Genomic DNA, 18556 nt, shown 5'->3' with positions numbered 1-18556 from the left:
AAGGGTGGCTTTCTATTGGTGCAAATTCATGTCCGTTTTGCGTCCCTTCTCCCTCCGCTTGCGTCCGCAGATGAGCTATTTGGAGCAAGGGGAAGAATGCGCTACAGACATCTGCAAAGGATGCATTCTGGGTTTTGTACAAATTTGTGATCGCAATCACCCAAATGGAAGAAACAAAGGAGAGCTTCAAGATTGCCGATAGGCTGATGCTCGGTATCACTCGGATACTTGGTGTGTATGATTGTGATATGCATTGAGAGCGTTAGCTAGCAAAGCATTGAATTCTGTGAAAAAATAGATTGTAATAAATGTCATGAACTTGTCCTTGCTGGGACAGAGAACATGCCTGGGGTGGTCGACGTGCGTTTCGCAGAAAGAGAGCCTGCAGAGAAGAGGAGTTTGCTGTCATGGGAGCAGGTGGGAAGGAAGATGCATGGTAGATGTCAGATATTGATATGGCAGTACTGTATACTTTTGTCATGTGTTATTCATCTTTTGTGTTTATTTGCCAGAAAAACACATGTATATTACCAGAGGACCTGAGAGACTTCTATCTGACAACTGATAGCTTTACACTAACATGGAGCGTTAAACTAGACAGTAGGTGTCCTGATGTGTTCTGTCTGCATTCACAGTTTTCAAAAGAGAAAAAAAAGTCTGTTTTTATTTAAACTATTTTAAAGTAATGTTGTAAATGAAAATAGCAGCTTTTCTTATGTTCTTGGCACACAGCCCTCACTGTGTGGATGTGCTGTCTTTCAGGTGAGTGTGTTCCCTTAGGATGCATGATGATTAATAGTGTGGCCAGACTGTGCCCGCTGCTCCAGCCCGTGTCACTCTTCTCTCTGCCCAATGCGCCATCACTCGCTGACCTAGACTGGGAGGAGAGCGGCACAGAAAGTGGTAAATATTCACCTGCCGGATCCTCATGTGGGATCCTCAATTACAACACGTCACTTTCAATTACATTTGTTTACAGTACGTGTGCTCAGTTGTGCAGAAAGCAGGCTAATGAATGAGCTCTTGATTGGACCGTAAATATTTATTCAAGATTCATTAATGCTATCTGTCAGGGTCGGCGCGTGTGCCCGTCGCACCTCATTTCGACTCCCGGAGCCGCATCTTCGAGCTGGATTCCTGTGGTGGGAATGGCAAAGTGTGCCTAGTCTACAAAAATTGCACTCCAGGTGCTCTGCTTGTGTATTGTATCTTATAGGTTATAATATATATATATATATATATATATATATATATATATATATATATATATATATATATATATATATACATATATTTAAAAAAATATTTTTTTTAAATCTGAGTTCCTTAAGTTAACATCCTTGCTTTTTTTTTTTTCAGGTGTGGTTGCTCAGAGGAGTGAAATATGGTTTCTAGACCGCTCTCTGTGCTGGCATTTTCTGACCACAACCTTTACCTCTTACTACCGACTGATGATAACCCATCTGGGTCTGCCTGAGTGGCAGTATCACTTCACCCCATATGGCCCCAGCCCTCAGGCTAAGGTAGTCAAAGTGTCTAATCCTTTTTTTTTTTCAGAATATGTGCTGTGACATAAATTGTATTTTTAATATTTATTCATATTATTAACAACATGTGAGACCATTGCAGTTGTATGAATACATTTTATTCAGGATGATTCTTTCACAGTCTACTACAATACTGGCAAATGTAACATTTTAGTAAGTTAGCACAGCACTGAGTTTTAAGTTGCTTCCAGAGAGCATAATTATGTGCATAAGGTGCCATACATTCCACAGAATCAGATATAGCATTGCTGGCTCGGTTAGTAAATTAAGTAGTATTTTCAAAACACATTTGGTGTGGGTTTGTTTTTTTGTTTTTTTCCCCATGTGTTACATGGATTATGTTAAATTATGTATATCTTGGTTGCTGCTGCAGCAGTGGGCATCCCTCTACCAGCCTTTGACTTTCAACTGTGAGCTCAGTTTGGCGGATCCTGCTGGGGATTTATATCTGAACAAGCTGGATCCTTCCAAGGCTTTCAAAGGCAAAGCCAAGGTCCCAGCCCCCAAGAAGAAGCAGTCGACACAGTGCAACTCAGGGGGCGCAGCCAAGGGCCAAAGCAATGCAGGAAGACAAAGTGGAGCAAAGCGGTGAGAAGGTACCCGTACGATGAAGACATTTCCAAATGTCTCCAGTTCCCTCAGGAGCTGGACTCAGTTTGTTGGACTTGGTGCTGTTTGACATGTTTGCCAAGGCTGAGTTGATATGTAGCCAGGGTTGTTGCTGGCTAGACACATTGGAAAGGTGATACAGTTATAGTACTAAAAGTGTTGAAGGCAAAAAATGTTTCTAAATTTTATATGTTTGAGGAGACGATGGCAATTTCCATCACACCTGGCTTAGATGGTTAAAAATGAATCCCCCTCACATGTAGAAAGACACAATCCTGAATTTTATCCACCTTTGGATGCCAAGTGTTGCCAGAGTAATTAGTCTTTGAATTAACAGAGAGTTGTATCAGTGTATATTCAGTACTTATAAACTCATTTAAGGTAATGTTCACTACTGACAGCTTATGGTTAAAAAAAAATCATATAAAATCAAAGCAGACAGATGTACAATATAACTGTACCACTGCTGTAACCAGAACCAGAGTTTATAAGTGCTGCTGTTTTCAGTGGGCTTGATTTCTGAATGCGTTATGTAAATTCTACATGCAGCATGTAATACTGTAAAGTGCGGAAATGGCTAGATAACACATCTCTTTATATTAATAACTTTAAACTTAAGGAAACAAGAAGACTTAATGTAATGCTGTGTAGCTCACACCCTATATGTATTGATAATTGACAGGTTGAAAACTAACGTATAGGACTCAACAGATGCTTTTAGAGCTTCATTATCAAACATTAAGCCACATAAGTGTGAAGACAAACGTGACCTGTTACATTATAAAAGGACTACTAACTGGCCATTGTACTACTGCAGTGCCTCATGAATGCTGCTCTGTAATGTAAACTTCAGAAATGAACACTGTTTCTAACACAGATTATTCATCATGAGTGAATGAATATCAAAGGTATATTTTAACAGTTCAGGGCCACAGTTGTACAGCGGTTAGCACTGTCACCTCACAGCGTGGAAGGTCTCTGCGTTCAAATCCACAGAGTTTGCATGTTCTCCTGTGCCTGTGCGAGTTCTCACCAGATATTCTGGCTTCTTCCACAGACATTCACATCAGATTATCTGGTGACTCTAAACTGGCTGTAGGTTGTGAATGGTTATCTTGTGTTTGTTTCACATGATTTCTACTTTAAGTCTTCGCCACAGGTATGTCAAAACAACAAACCTCTATGAAAGCCAACAACGTAGTGCTTGCCCTAACCTGACGTGCGCCTCCCTTCATAAGCAACTATACATCGCACCAGATGGTACGTTTAGTACCACTGATTCCTCTTATGCATGTCTGGCTACGTTTTTGTGGCTGGCACTGCATCTAATAGATCAGGACATGATCACACGCACAAGCCTGAATACCCGCAACAACATCAGCCGCATACGTAGGTAGCCCCTGTCGACCCTACAAAGAATCACCAGAGAAGTTTAATTCAGCTAATACCCCTGCCACAGACCCCACCTACCGATTCTAAATTGGGTAAGATAATGGCTCTTGTAACACAAATATAAAGCTCAGTAGACCCAATCTCACATCTACAGTTTTGGTTCAAGTACTTTTTAGTATGTACTTTTTGTCTGTAGGCTGCTGTGCACAAGAATGCTAGAAAGAAAAATGTCTGTATTTGGTTTTGTCGCTGTCCTTTCAAGCGGTGAGGAGTCATCTCCTACTGTGTGTTTGGTTTTCAAAAAAATATATGATCCCAGTGTATGGGGGCTGTTTGCTTCTCTTTGCACACCCTTAAGTTTTTCCACAGTTGTGGAAGTAGTCCCCTGTTGAGTGTTAAAGTGAATGATATTTATGTCTTCTAAGGTTACATAAGCTGCTATTGCAGTAATAAAAACAACATGAGTGAGCGAGTGTGGTTTTGTCAAATTTTCATCTCTAAAGTGACCGTATGTTTGTCTCAAACCTTTTTATTGTAGCGTATAGTAACGAGTACAGTGAGTCAAAATGTCTAATAGTGTATATTTTATATGTATTGTAGTCTATCATTTACACTAACTCTAGAAGAATAATTCAGGGATGGGCAATTAATTTTCCCAAGAGACCACAATTAGGGCCTAATTGTAACATCTACTCTTACCAGTAGCAGCTTATAAAGGAATAATTAATATTGAGCAGAACTGAGTTCATCTTATTGGTCCAGCCCTCCACAACAGTCTCAGTTTCCCATGTTGCCACTTGGGAAAATTAACTCACCACACCCAATTTAAGTTGATGTTGAAATTGTGTAAAACACGGTGAGCATTTTTGATTTGAACAAATCTTTATTTCACTCCCTGTTTGCTAATCATCCTCTGTCTCCCATCTAACAAGTTAGTTTTGGGCTTTTTAACCCTTTACCTTCATTGAATGTTGCATCTTCATAGAGCTATTCACTTAGCTGTCAACTTAGCTAGGGTGTCACACACACATATTTTCAATGGTATTTATCTCTTTATCCAGAGGGACAGCTTCTTCAACCATCTCTCCACCCGCTTTAGAGAGGTGTGGGTGATGCAGTTCCACAACAGCCTTGTATAGCCCTGCTCCAAGGACTCCTCCAATAGGGGGGGCAACTAGAGGCACCCACCACCATCCGTTTCCAGCCCTACACAGATAAAGGCAGCAAACCACAAAAAAGTAAATAGTTAATTAATAATGAAAAGTAGTTGGGGGGGGGGGTTTATTCTTGACTAATCCTTGATTAAGGTGGAAAAAGCAAAAGAAAATGATATGGCCTTTTTGTGTACCTGAACACATCAGATCCCCAGCCTGCCATGGCAGTGAAAACCCTGGGTGCGATGTCTCTGGTGGGGTTGATGGCATAGCCACTATTGCTACCCAAAGAAATGCCAATGAGAAGCACCAGGAAACCCGCAAATGCAGGCTCACTTCCTGCTGGCGCTGGTTTGTTCTTCTGGTCGGATAGAGCCATAAGGCACAGTAGTAGCATCGCTGTGCCAAATACCTTCCCCAAACACACACATAGAACAAAAACATCAGTCTGGAAAGATAACCGTGTAGAAAGCCATCTAGTAAAGGAAATCATTCATGCTGATTATGTCTGATGATGGAGAGTTGTAACTATGAAGCTTTAGTTGACTTTCAGTGCTACCTGGTCAAAAAATCCAGCTATCAGAGAGAGGTATGGAGCAGGATAGGTGGCAAAGATACCAGCAGTGGCCTTCTCACCAGTCACAGTCAGGTTTCCTCTACAGTAGTCATGAATGGCTTCTGCAAACGTATCAAACAGATAAATCGTGATAGTTGTGTGACTCCAAGAAATCGCAGCAATACTTCAGTAACAGTGCCTCCAGATCTGTATGAGTTGTTTTCCATGTGGTTTTTATAATACTTTTTCTAGGACGTTTGCTGCTTAGGACACATGATGGTGCAGTACAGCATGGTTGGCCTCTTCATAATGTGTTCCACATGTGTAGATGCAGAAAAACATCAGATAAGCTTTAAATTTAAATCATGCATGGGCCGATTTCCTGAGACTTTGCTTCTTTGTTTTTGAACCTTCAAGTGACCTAGATACCTATTTTTTCTTTTTTAACACATACTGTTGCGTTTCCTCACCATAGTAGACAGCATAAATTGTCCCTGCTGCAAGAAATGACCCCAATAGCTGTGCCGAAATATAAAGAGGTAGCATCTTCCACGGGAGGCGGCGAAACACACACATTGTGAATGATACAGCGCCATTCATATGAGCCCCTGAAACAGATCAAAAGAGCAAAATATGACTGCTGAACAACAATTGGAAAGCATTTCATAGGTTTTGATGTCATCATCTTTCATACCCGAGATCTTCCCTCCAACATGAGACCCCATGGCAACAGCCAGTCCAAAACCCAGGTTGATGCTGAGGTACTGTCCAAAAGCTCCCTGACCAGTCACTACCTGGGCCACAGACCCCAAGCCCAATGACTGGAGACAAAGAGAACCCATATATCATTTATGCAGTCAAACATAGAAACAGATTACAAGAAATACTTTCCAGGAAGCTTATTTCACAATATAAGAAATGTTTGAGGCAAACTGTGATTAAGTGCTGGCAGCCAGATTCTTTTGTAATCGACAATAGCAGTTTCTCACTGTAAAAAATCTTATAGTGTAACACTGTCAGCTGTTTGGTTGCTATTATTCTGCCACTTTAAATCTAATAGTAATGATTGTAAAACACCTGTAAAATATCTCAATTTACTGTAAATATTTGGCTGTAAAAACAAACTCATCCTGAGCTCCTTGTCTTTTTGACATATGACAAGATATCAGCTCATCACATGATTCTCCTACTCCTTGCACTGCAGATTTATATGAATGTCAGTTTATCAGCCACCACTACACTGAATGCTGCCAGGATGCAAGGAGTTGGACCACAGTTACAGTCTTGAAGCAACATAAACATAATTTCCTGTACAACTTTTCCCTCTCCAGCAATGGAATTGTCTAACAAAACATTTTAAAAAATCCTGTGCACCAGCTTGATATGATGTAGGGAAAGCCACTCAACAAATATATAGTGTGCATCCAGAAAGTATTCACAGCCTTTGCAAAATATTTTGTTGAAGCACCTTTGGCTGCAATTACAGCCTCAAGCCTTTTGTTTTTGGTGAACCAGCACTCCTTATTCAACTTGGTGGAGCTTGAGATACTCTACAGTCATTTTCAGACAGGTTCCTTCCCTCTGGCTGGGCTGCTTAAGGACATTTGCAGAGCTGTGCCAAAGCCGCTCCTTTGTCATCTTGGCTTTGTGCTTAGGGTCGTTGTCCTGCTGGAAGAGAGCTGCTTCGCCCAATCCAGTCCAGAGCTCTTGGGAGCACATTATCATCCAGGATGTCTCTGTATATTGCACATTCATTCATTCAAGTTCCTGCTGCTGAAAAACATCCGACAGCATGATGCTGCCACCATTTTACTACTGAGTTCAAATTTTATTTCATCAGACCAGAGGATTTGGTTTCTCATGGTATGAGAGTCCTTCAGGTGCTTTTTGGTATATCCCAGGTGGGCTGTCATTTGACTTTTACTGAGAAGTAGCTTCTGTCTGGTTACTACCACACTGGCCTGATTGGTGAAGTGCTACAGAAATGGTTGTACTTCTGGAAGGTTTTCCTCTCTCTACAGAGCAACACTGGAGCTCTGTCAGAGTGACCATTGGGTTCTTCATTAGCTTCCTAACTATGGCTATTCCAAAATGGAATAACCTGGAGCCAGATAATTGAGGCTCTGTGCCTTGAAACTGTCCTGTCTCAGAGGTCTCCAGACAATTTCTTGGACATCATGGCTTGGTTTTTGCTCTGACATGCACTGTCAGCTGTGGGACATCATACAAACAGGTGTGTGCCTCTCCAAATCACATCCAGTTGGCTGACTTTACCACAGGTGGAAGTTGTCGAAACACCAGTGGAACATCAGAGGCTCAGTGGACACTCAATTTTGAGTGTCACAACAAAATGTGGTGAATACTTATGTACATGTTATAGTTTTGCTTTTTTATTTTTATATCTATTTATAAACATTTCAATATTTTTTTACCTTTGTCATTATGAAGTATTGTGTTTAGAATTTTTTAGGTGAAAAATGAATTGAATCCATTTTGAAATATCACTGTAACATGACAAAAATGTGGAAGTGTTGTGAATACTTTCTGGATGTAAACAAGAAGCACTCTGAGAGTTTAAACCTCCACAACGCAGCTCACTCTCTGGGCAGAATTTACTTTTAAGAGAATGGTATAATTCAGTTTATTTTCTTTGTTCGCACACATTTTTGTTCTCACATGTTTTAAATCTGTATACGGTACTACGGTACTATATGTTCACAATACACATCACACTTGTAAGCGTCATAGTTTCTAAGTTATAAGGTTTTTTTGTAACTTTTCAACCGATGAATAATTTAAGTCTCCTAGAAGGCTTTAGTGAATGTAAGCCAAATTTTAATGGCATGCTAACATGACCTTATCTACACGCCTAGAAAGTGTTATCAGAATTGAGCTGTCTTGCTTATAGACAGATTGACACGCACCCAAATGCTACCAAAAGAATAACCTCTCTGACGGAGGTAAGTAGCAAAAAGTTACGTTTTTTGGGAGGTTTTTTTTGTTTGTTTGTTTTAATTATTTCTAGAAGTACCTTCGTTTCTAAACATACTGTATAAGTAACATTTTCTTTCTTACTTAAAAGTTAAAAGGCTGAGTTGCACAATTAATTTTCATTTTAATTATGGTACTGCACAAATGTAAAAGACACCACACTACTGAATTATCTTGCTTTTAACTCTATGTTATCAGGGTAAAAAAAAATGCTGACACTGAAAAACTGTAGCCATTCTATCAGGAAACAGGAAAAGTCTGGTTCCCCCAACAAAGTCACGAGTATTTTGTTTCTGTCAGGATTCCGAATCACAAACACAGTAAGTGCAATTCTTTTGTGCTCACATTCAGGCATTTACGCTTCCCATGTTCATCATGTTATAAATGCATGTGTTTTTCTTCCAGGCTTCTAAGTAAAAGGTTTATTGTAACAGCTGACAGCTGACGTGTGACTTCTGGAAACCTCTTCAGCTGGCTTGCTGCCTGACTATTACTCTATAATAATACTAGACTCTCAGGTTTATTCACTGAACCTGACAATGTGACTGTTAATAGTGCTTATGTGTGTGTGTGTGTGTATTTGGGAGAATGTTGCAACTTATCAGGATAAAGAGCACGACATTAATGATTAATAGCATATGGGTGCTACAGATAAGCAATTAGATTCTAAACAGAAAGAAGACCCGATAAATGAAAAGTCAAAATGTCAGCGGAATCATGGATTTGAGAGGTGCTTTTACAGTTTTTAATGAGATATTACATATTATTATTTGAAAGCATATGACACTTCAGAAATCTTGTGATAATACTGTATTCTTACCATCATGACATATGTGCTAAGTGATTCAGCAAGTCCCACACGAATGAGTTCATTCTTTAGCCAAACTTTGGATCGAGTTACTTTACCTCCCCTCTGCTGAAACACCCTGGGTTTTACTGACTGCACCAAGTCCTTCATTTCTTCTTCTTCTACTTTTTCTTCCTCTTCTTCTTTCCTTCCAACCTCAGGACTTTTTTTTACCCTTTTTGAATGAGAAAAAAAAAAACTACACATTCAGCCTTGGTTGAAAAATTTATGAAGTGACTGGCACACAGTACTTTGCAAACAAGACCAACTTTTTGTCTCCTGACCTCAAAAGTTCCCCTTTTTCCACTCACTTACCTAATTGTGTTTCTCAGTCTCTCTTTGTCACTCACATCCAATGGAAGTTGTCCACAATTTAAAGGCTTCAACACACTCTCACCCACCTCCACCCCCTTCTTCTCTCCCCTCCTCCTGGAAATGGCCAAAGATACAGTGACACACACCCTGCTGTGCTTGATTATCTGTCAAATTTGTCATAATAAAAACACTTTAAATACATCTGTGGAGTACTTTATTCAGAACTGAAACTCATTACAAGTTAACTTACTAAAAGGCTGAATAAGATGTTTTTATTTTTTTTTATATTATTATTTATGGCTTTTACAGCAACAAAAAGTTACCTTGAAATTATTATGTAGACTTTTTTTAATTGTTCCATGTTGTTTTGTGCACATGTTCTGTATACTTCTGATTATATGAAATGCACTTTACATCTACACTTACACTTCGCACCTTACATTACTGAAGTGGGGTCAAAACAGCATAAACTATTGGTTGAAGCAAGGCTGCTACAGTAACACACTATCTGGACTTCATAGCATTACAAAGTCCATACATGCTTTTTCTCTCCTAAATAAGCAAAAGAAACACAACAACAAAAACTGAAAAGTAGATTACGATGGCTACAACTTTGGAAGTTTGTAGGTGATAAAAGTTGATCAATACACACAAACAATTTCCAGCTGCAAAATCTGATTTTCACCAATACTGGTTACTTCAGTATAAATGTCGTATTTATTGATTTCAGCTGTTTCAGATTTGTTTATTTTATTGATCGCACAAAAAAGGGTAATTCAGCGCCCAGCTTGCTCACACAGTCATAAACAACCTAACCAAACCTGAGTCTGTAGTAAATGACGTGACAGTGTGGACTGCCATGAAATTTTATGTTCATGTTCCCTGAAAAGTTAATTGTAATGTCTTTGATCTTTGAAAATAATGCTACGTTTGTTCAATCTTAGTATGCTTAAATGTGCACTCAGCCTGACTAATGATGTTTATAGTTTAGAGCTGCAATGATTCATTGCATAATTCAAATAACTCAATGATAAAAAATGTAAAAAAAAAAAAGTCCTCGAGGCAAATTTTTCGACGCTTCGTTTAAATTCTATATAAACGTTTCACCCACATTTGGGAATAAAATAGACCTGCGATAAACACGTATTTAGGAGCATGTATGTGAATACAAATTTTGACAACAATAAGCCCAGGCAGGCCCTGGTTTTTAAAAAGAAATACTGATAATATGCAGATGAACTGTTAATTTAGTCTGATACCATGATTAAATTAGCCCACTTTCTATCACTGTGGCCCGTGACACCAGCAACAAACAGCGGTGAGTCTAAAGGGGGGCATGGGTTGTCTGCAGATTGTGTCAGAGCTCTGTGTGCGGGCAGGCGGAAACCATAGCTTTATTGCTGGCGATAAACAAAACATGAACTGAAAAACAGACCGCTGAAAACAGAAACACACAGGCACAATTTGAGGGTATGACGCGGCAGAGAGCAAAGGTAAACACAGGGGAGTAATCAGGGAGTGGAAAACAGGAGGGAGACACAGCTGGGAGGGATTAGGGCTAACGAGACGGGGAGCGAAGCTAGACACACTGACATCAGCCACAACCCTTCAAAATAAAACAGGAAACAATTCACAAAGACACAGACTAAGAAATGCAGACTTACACAGAGGGAACACACGGGCAGAAAAAACTAAGCACAGAACTAAACCTAAACTAAACATGAGGGCATAAGAACTAAACCCTAAACTGGAATAAGCTGGAACATAGAATAATAATAATAATCAACACAGGATAGCTAAAGAATCAGAACATAAATTATAATACAGAAGAATACCAAAAACATAAGAAACAGAAAATGCTGGATCAGAATGACCCAGAACCGGGACAGATTGTTCAAAATGCTGCTGCTAGGCTTCTGACCAAAACATCTAAGTACTCACATGTGACCCACTTATTATTTAGCATACAAGGCTGAGACCTAAGGGAGACAGAGCTGTTGCCACTGTGTCTCCTTGACTGTGCAACTCTCTCCCACTGAGCATAAGATCTGTGGACTCAGTAGTCTCTTTTAAACAACAACTAAAAACACATCTTTTTAGAATTGCATTGCATTAACTTTTGTCTGTTTTTGTTTTATAATTCGTTATCTCTGTGTGAAGCACTTTGTGATCTTTTATCCATATTTCACGGTCTGGCTGGCAGACCGTGGGGATATGGGGGAATGAGGACCCAGAACGCATGGTTCTGCGATTCAAACAGTGCACTTTATTTACAGTGAAGGCTGTAAACACAATAACTCCCCGTTGCTCCCTTGAATCCCGTGTGTGTGCTCCCCACTGTTGTGTTCTCGCACACCCTGTGCGTGCTGCCGTTCTGGTCCACTCTTCCACCTGGGGGGAAAACCACAAAAACAGCCATCAACACCAACCCCAGCGGGCATACACGAACTGCACCGTCGTACGCTGACACACACTAACTTGGGTAGACAACTCAATGATCCCACACCGGTGGGAGCTCCAACACTCTCCTAAGTAGCTCCCCCGACGAGCCCTGACCACCAACAGATGTGTGGCAGGAACTTCAGGTGTGGCCAGTCCTCTTGCAGGGCCACACCCATCAGGCCTGCATGGGCTGTTCTCCATCCTCCAGCCACACATGTACACACCCACACCCTGCCTCTACATATAATGAGTGGAACACCGAACAACACAGAATAGTACAGAAAAACACACATCCCCAAATAACAACACTACTACTACTAATAATAATAATAATAATAATAACGATAATAACAGTCCATCCTGCTTAAGGACCCCCCGAGTCCTCCAGAGCCGGGTCCATGACACATAAAGGTGCTATATAAATAAAACTTTACTTACTTACTTAGTAGACCCTGTACTTGACTGTACTTGAGATTATTTATTTCATTTGGAATTTAAGAACATTTTTTCTTTAAAAAAATTAATTTGACAGATGTTGTTTAAGCAGTTAAACTTAAAAAAAATGCAATTCCTAAAATAGAAACCAATGAGTAGTTCATTCTGAAAGACCTATTTTTCTCTTTTGAATATTTATTATTGCACATTAATAAAACAAAAGCATTTTCTTATCAGATTCCTCGATTAATCAATGGAATAATTGCTAGAATACTCGATTACTAAAATAATTAATGGCTACAGCCTTCAAAATAAGACAAAGTTCATCCTTATAATGGCTCTGGATTGGTACACTTTATTGTAGAATATCTTAGTTAGCTAATGTTTAAATATTTAATAGCTCTTGGGGTTTTTTCACAGTGGCACTGAGAGGCCAAACAGACTGCAACTTAAGAAAACATCAGCATATATTTTGAGGTAAGTTGATTTATAGTGTTATATCATATTTTATAAGGATTTTATGTGTTTGTATCATCTCTGTTCACTCCTGTCAGACTCATTTAGCAAAAATCATCCTGTTTAAGGTTCAGTTTTCCTCTGTTCTATATGAATTAAGACAGTTATGATATGGCATGATTATACTCACAAATTAAAGGAATATTTAATATACCAGTCTACTTATTTTATCAGAAACATGCAATTTACAGCTTTGTTAATCGGATGGTTGCCGGTTCGAGCCCCGGCTCCGACAGTCTCGGTCGGTGTGCTCTTGGACAAAACACTTCACCCATTGCCAAACTGGTGGTGGTCAGAGGGCCCGGTGGCGCCAGTGTCCGGCAGCCTCGCCTCTGTCAGTGCACCTCAGGGCTGTGGCTACAATGTAGCTTGCCATCACCAGTGTGTGAATGTGTGTGTGAATGGGTGGATGACTGAATGTAGTATAAAGTGCTTTGGGGTCCTTAGGGACTAAGTAAAGCGCTATACAAATACAGGCCATTTACCATTTACTTGGCATGTGTGTTAAACTAAAGCATCACACAGTATCAAGGGAAGTAGGGAGTAAATTTAAAAGAAAAGGCTGTTTTTGCTATTATCTATTGTTTGCTGTTGTTCCTAGGGTAATTTACTCTTGGCATCCTGAGGGAGTTTATGCAGTTGGTAGTCTATGGCTGTTAAATATTTCAGTAGGATGAGGGTTAAATTGTAACTTTAGTTACTTTGTGTTCTGTTGTATTGTGTGTGCTTTTGCGCTGTTTTTCTATTTGCTTATGTTTTCTTAGGTTGCAGTCTGTTTGGCCTCTCAGGGCCACAGTATTTTTCCTCCAAGCTTGACTCTCGACTCATGCCTGCGAAGTTTGGGAGAGATTGGACATTGTGTTTTCGAGTGACAGCAGATTACTGCTTTTTGGCGAGTGATTGAAACTCCACATGCTAACTCCCTAAACGTAAAATGCTTCACAATTTAACATCACAAAGGTGTTTAGATTCCATGCTTCCACTGGAGATCGTGTCGCTCTGATGAAATCCCTTGGAGGAGTTCGTCAAAGTATGAGGCCTGAAAAGAGGGGAAAATGTCGCCAAAATTACACATTAATTTTAAAATGCCTGACTTCCTGTTGGATTTGGGATATTGCTCCAAGAGACTTTTTTGTACATCTTGGTACCCTACATAAGCTTACCAGGTTTCAGACTCATAGATGAAACACGGAGCAGGGGCTGATGTTTTTAAATTTTGCAGGGGGCGCTGTGGAGCCATTTTGCAATATTCCATGAAAATGACTAGAAAACCCTCATCACATTGGAGGTGTGGGCCAAATGTCAAGAGTTTTTAAACTTTCCAAGCCCCTCAACAGCCACTTCATCTTTCATGGTGAACCGCCTTGCCACCAGGGTGTGCTGTTCAGTTTAAACTCACAATTTTTGTCACTGAAGCATCATGAGGGACTGTTAATATTCCCCGCTTTTGAGGTGGACCTGATGAACCTGTGAAAATCAGTATATCAAAGTGAAAGACATGACATCTCCTGTTCCCACTAGGTGGTGCTCTGCGTATTCCTGACAATGGGCATATCAATCTGTTCAGGATGGCTACGTAATCATGTCTGTAAAATTTGGTAATGATCAGACTGGATTTCTTTAAGTTATGGCGTTTTCGTTCTTCACGGCGAGACATCAATGTTCGCCATCCTGCTGGGGTCATGCCAGTTCGCAAAAACTCACAGTTTTCCATGTATTGCCAAGACCAACTCCTTAATGCTTTCCTGGACAAATTTGAGGCTACATGGTTCACCGACATCTATACTGTACCTCAAAGTGTAAAACATGACATTTCCTGTTCCCACTAGGTGGCGCTATTGCCGTTGTCAAATATGGCAAGTGAAATATGTTCAGGGGCAGAGTCTTATCATATGTCGGAAGTTTGGTCCAGATGGGACACTTTATATGGAAATGAGAGCAAATAAGATTTTCATGGCAAATTATCAAAATTTACCGTGGCGCCACGACCACACCCTTGTCCGAAAACTCAAAAGCTCTACAATTTAATATGGCCCAGGTGTGTAGTTGACACTGACCAAATATGAAGCGTATACGATCAAATCCCAAGGAGGAGTTCGCAAAAGTACAAGGCCTGGAAATGGCAAAATCAGATACAAAATGTCACCTTCAATCCAAAATGGCGGACTTCCTGTTGGGTGTGCATCAATGGTCCCAATGACTTTTTTGTCCGTCTCAGCATGATACACGTGTGGGCCCAATTTCATTCATGTAGCTCAAACTATGTGTTCCTAGGGTTGCATTTAACAACACATAGGTGGCGCTCCAGAGCCATTTTCCAATGCTCATATATAAAACCTTTAAAATACGAAATTTTTCACCAGACCTGACATGTGTGCAAAATTTCATGAGTTTTTGAGCATGTTAAAGCCCTCAAAAAGGCACTTGTTTTACCTGAATAATAATAAGAAGAAACGGAGCAGATACAATAGGGCCTTCGCACTCTCGGTGCTCAGGCCCTAATAAAACCCATAGGTTAGACAAAAAGAGGCAAAAAAGCACCCCTGGACAAACCCCACCAGACATACTGGACTGCCGGAGGATTCTTTATTCCTCCCACCGTCCAAAGACATGCAGCTTGTGGGGATAGGTTAATTGATTAATCCAAATTGCCCATAGGTGTGAATACGCGAGTGAATGTGAGCACGAATGGTTGTCTGTCTCTGTGTGTTAGCCCTGCGACAGACTGGCGACCTGTCAAGGGTGTACCCTGCCTCTCGCCCTATGACAGCTGGGATAGGCTCCAGCATCCACCGCGACCCTGAAAAGGATAAGCAGAAGCGAATGGATGGATGGATGGATGGATGGATGGATGGATGGATGGATGGATGTTTGGATAGTTTCATCAGTTATCCAGCACTAAACTAAGAATTTTTACAAATGTTGATCCTATGAAAATAGTGTTTACCTCTGAAGCTCCCTCACGCTAAAAATAAAAATAAAATATTATTCACTTCTTAACATGAACTATTAATTTTGATTCAAATGAAACTGAAACATATCTAATCAAAGGTTTATTTATTCAAATCATTAATTGTTAGGGAAAATGTACTTGCTATTAACAATCAAGTAACCTTCATTACACCAGATTCCATTAAATGTTGCACTTTTGTAACACAATTACATAACATTGAATTAGCTAAAATCAGCAGTTTGGGCAGTGAAACATTTGATCTGCCATGGTAATCAAACTGCATATCCCACTTCCTCCAAACCAGGAATGTCAAACACAAGGCCTTGGGGCCATGATCAGCTGGGAAAAGACCCCAGTGTAAAGGAATGCACTGATTTTGGAGTTTTAACTGTATTTTCATAGGTTTTTGAGTGTTTGCTACTAATAAAGAGAAAATAGTTTTTGCACTATCTTCTACATACTGAGTCATTCTGCTCATGGTAGTCTAAGGAGCTTGGTTTCACAAAACGTAAAGAAGTCCAGTCACTTTCCTTCCAAGCTCCTTAGAGTAAATGTGTATTTGCACTGACAGAAATTGGCTGCTGATTGGGAAAACTGTGTTTGTTACTCTTAGCAATCCAACAAACATCACAAAAAGAACTTAACATCCAAAAGATTGGTTAAGACTTGTATCTTCACAAAGAAGTTCTGCTTCATTTTGTGTGAGTATTTCCACAAACTTTGAAGTTTAGGGTCCCTTTTTTCATCACGTGCTCTACAAGTAACACCTGGCTTATTGGATTACCTGGAGCCTGGAATTCATTTTGTCTTCTAAGAATTTAAATTGGTGATCAAGAAACATGACAACTAAGAGGCTAACAGAAGATATTGAAGAAGTTAAGAAGTCTCTTAACTTCATGTCAGAGGAATTGAGTAAGGTGGTGAAACAGCAAGCAGGACTGCTGGACTTAATTGAAGAAGTAAGACAACTGAAGATTGTGATTAAGGAAAAAGACAAGAAGATTGAAGAGCTGGAAAAAAAGAGTTGAAGATTTGGAGCAGTATACAAGAATGGAAGATGTGATTATTTCTGGACTGAAGACAAATCACTACACCTATGCACGGAGTACAGCAGGTGACAAGGAGGGGGAAGATGCACCAAGAGCTGAAAAGGATTTGCTTGAGCAGCAAGTTATTCAGTTTTTCAAAGACAAAGACATTCTTTTGGATAGCAAAAACATAGCTGCATGTCATACTATTCCACAAAAACATACCAAGATGCCAACTATCATACTACGATTTGTGAAAAGGAAATATAAAGTTGAACTGTTAAAGATGGGAAAGAAGTTAAAGGGAACCGGCGTATATGTGAATGAGCATCTCACCAAGAGAAATGCTGAAATTGCACGACAGGCAAGACTATTGAAGAAGTAAAGGCACATCCAAGATACCTGGACTAGGAACTGTAAGGTATTCATAAGACTTAATGGGACACCAGAACAAGCTAAAGTAATTGTTGTCAGAGACATTGCAGATCTTGAGAGATTTAAACAAAAGAAATAGAGTTCAGTGTAGAAAAGAATTGTGTTGCTGACTGTGATATGAACAATATCTGATAAGTGTGAGAAAAATAACTATGCATGTGAATGTGAACAAAATAAAAGGCAAAAAAATGGAATATTTTGGATCTCATGATTATAAATTTTATGAGTTGGACAATAGTATTGATCCAGATATCCACCTCTATCAGAATGTTGATATGACATGTGAATATTATAATGGGGAAGAGTTGGATCCCAAGATAAAAGGTTTTTCATTAATCCACTTTAACAGTCGGAGTCTTTACAGTAATTTTTCTAAAATCAAAGCGTTTCTTGATCAATTCCAAAATAAGTTTGCAGTGGTAGCAATTTCAGAAACATGGTTGAATGATGACAAAGAATTGCAAGATGGACTAGAGGGATATGAAATGTTTTGGCAAAATAGGAAGAATAGAAGAGGAGGGGGTGTTGCTATGTTTGTTTTTTCATATCTTAAATGTAAAGTTGTTAACAATATGACTGCTGTGATTGATAGATAACTTGATGGAATGTTTAACCATTGAAATTCAGGTTGAAAGATCGAAAAACATATTAGTTAGCTGCATTTATCATACATCTGCATCCTGTATAGATCAGTTTACTAAAGAAATTTCTGTAATATTAAAAAAAACACAAGGAGAAGGTGACTTTTTTTTGTAGTGATTTTAACATTGATCTATTGAAGGCAAACGACCATAATAAGACGTTTAGTTTTGGATTCCATCCGTTGATTCTAAAGCCGAGCAGATTAATGATGGATAGCGCCACTTTGATCGACAATATTTTTGTCAATAAGATAGATGGCAAGCTACATAGTGGACTGTTAGTCACAGATGTAAGTGATCACTTGCCTGTCTTTTCAGTGTTTGAAATGAACAATCAACTTCATTTTCAAGAGGAAAAGCAAATTTATTTCAGTGGTAGAATAAAAACACCAGAACAAATTGCGGCTTTTAAAACAGACTTAGAAAATTATGACTGGCAAAAAGTTTATATCGAAGACACTAATGATGCATACAATGCGTTTTTGGATATATTTTTGTCAATCTATGACAGCCATTGTCCAATTAAAAAGTTTTCTGAAAATTATAAAAAGAAAAAAACCATGGTTTACACAAGGTCTGGAAAGAGCCTGTAAAAAGAAAAATAGGATATACAAGATTTTGACACATAGAACAAAGGAAAATGAAGACAAATATAAGAAATATCGAAATAAATTAACATCTATTATACGAGATCA

General features: G+C 39.3%; 2 protein-coding genes across 3 annotated transcripts; one reads left to right on the top strand and one right to left on the bottom strand.

Annotated features, from left to right (window-relative positions):
• The first annotated feature begins 46 nt into the window (after positions 1 to 46).
• Positions 47 to 4021, top strand: tpgs2 (tubulin polyglutamylase complex subunit 2). The gene is made up of 7 exons (XM_004545225.5): positions 47 to 231; positions 338 to 417; positions 513 to 600; positions 763 to 903; positions 1074 to 1187; positions 1360 to 1523; positions 1921 to 4021. The coding sequence occupies exons 1-7, from the start codon at positions 165 to 167 to the stop codon at positions 2137 to 2139; spliced, it is 873 nt and encodes a 290-aa protein (XP_004545282.1). The 5' UTR covers positions 47 to 164; the 3' UTR covers positions 2140 to 4021.
• Positions 4022 to 4409: 388 nt separating this feature from the next.
• aqp7 (aquaporin 7) lies at positions 4410 to 9516 on the bottom strand. 2 transcript variants are annotated; one of them, XM_004545224.5, is made up of 7 exons: positions 9412 to 9516; positions 9070 to 9271; positions 5953 to 6079; positions 5729 to 5866; positions 5262 to 5380; positions 4897 to 5114; positions 4410 to 4754 (listed from the first exon to the last, which is right to left on the bottom strand). In XM_004545224.5, exons 2-7 carry the CDS (start codon positions 9205 to 9207, stop codon positions 4568 to 4570), a joined length of 927 nt encoding a protein of 308 aa, XP_004545281.1. In that variant the 5' UTR covers positions 9208 to 9271; positions 9412 to 9516; the 3' UTR covers positions 4410 to 4567. The 2 variants fall into 2 exon arrangements, with proteins under 2 accessions (XP_004545281.1, XP_076739971.1); XM_076883856.1 differs by lacking the exon at positions 9412 to 9516 and having other exon boundaries at positions 9070 to 9380.
• Positions 9517 to 18556: the final 9040 nt, after the last annotated feature.

The sequence above is a fragment of the Maylandia zebra genome, linkage group LG5, assembly GCF_041146795.1.
Source record: "Maylandia zebra isolate NMK-2024a linkage group LG5, Mzebra_GT3a, whole genome shotgun sequence".
NCBI lineage: Eukaryota > Metazoa > Chordata > Actinopteri > Cichliformes > Cichlidae > Maylandia > Maylandia zebra.
Note: the sequence above shows the minus strand (reverse complement) of the source record. Positions and strands in the feature narration are given on the sequence as shown.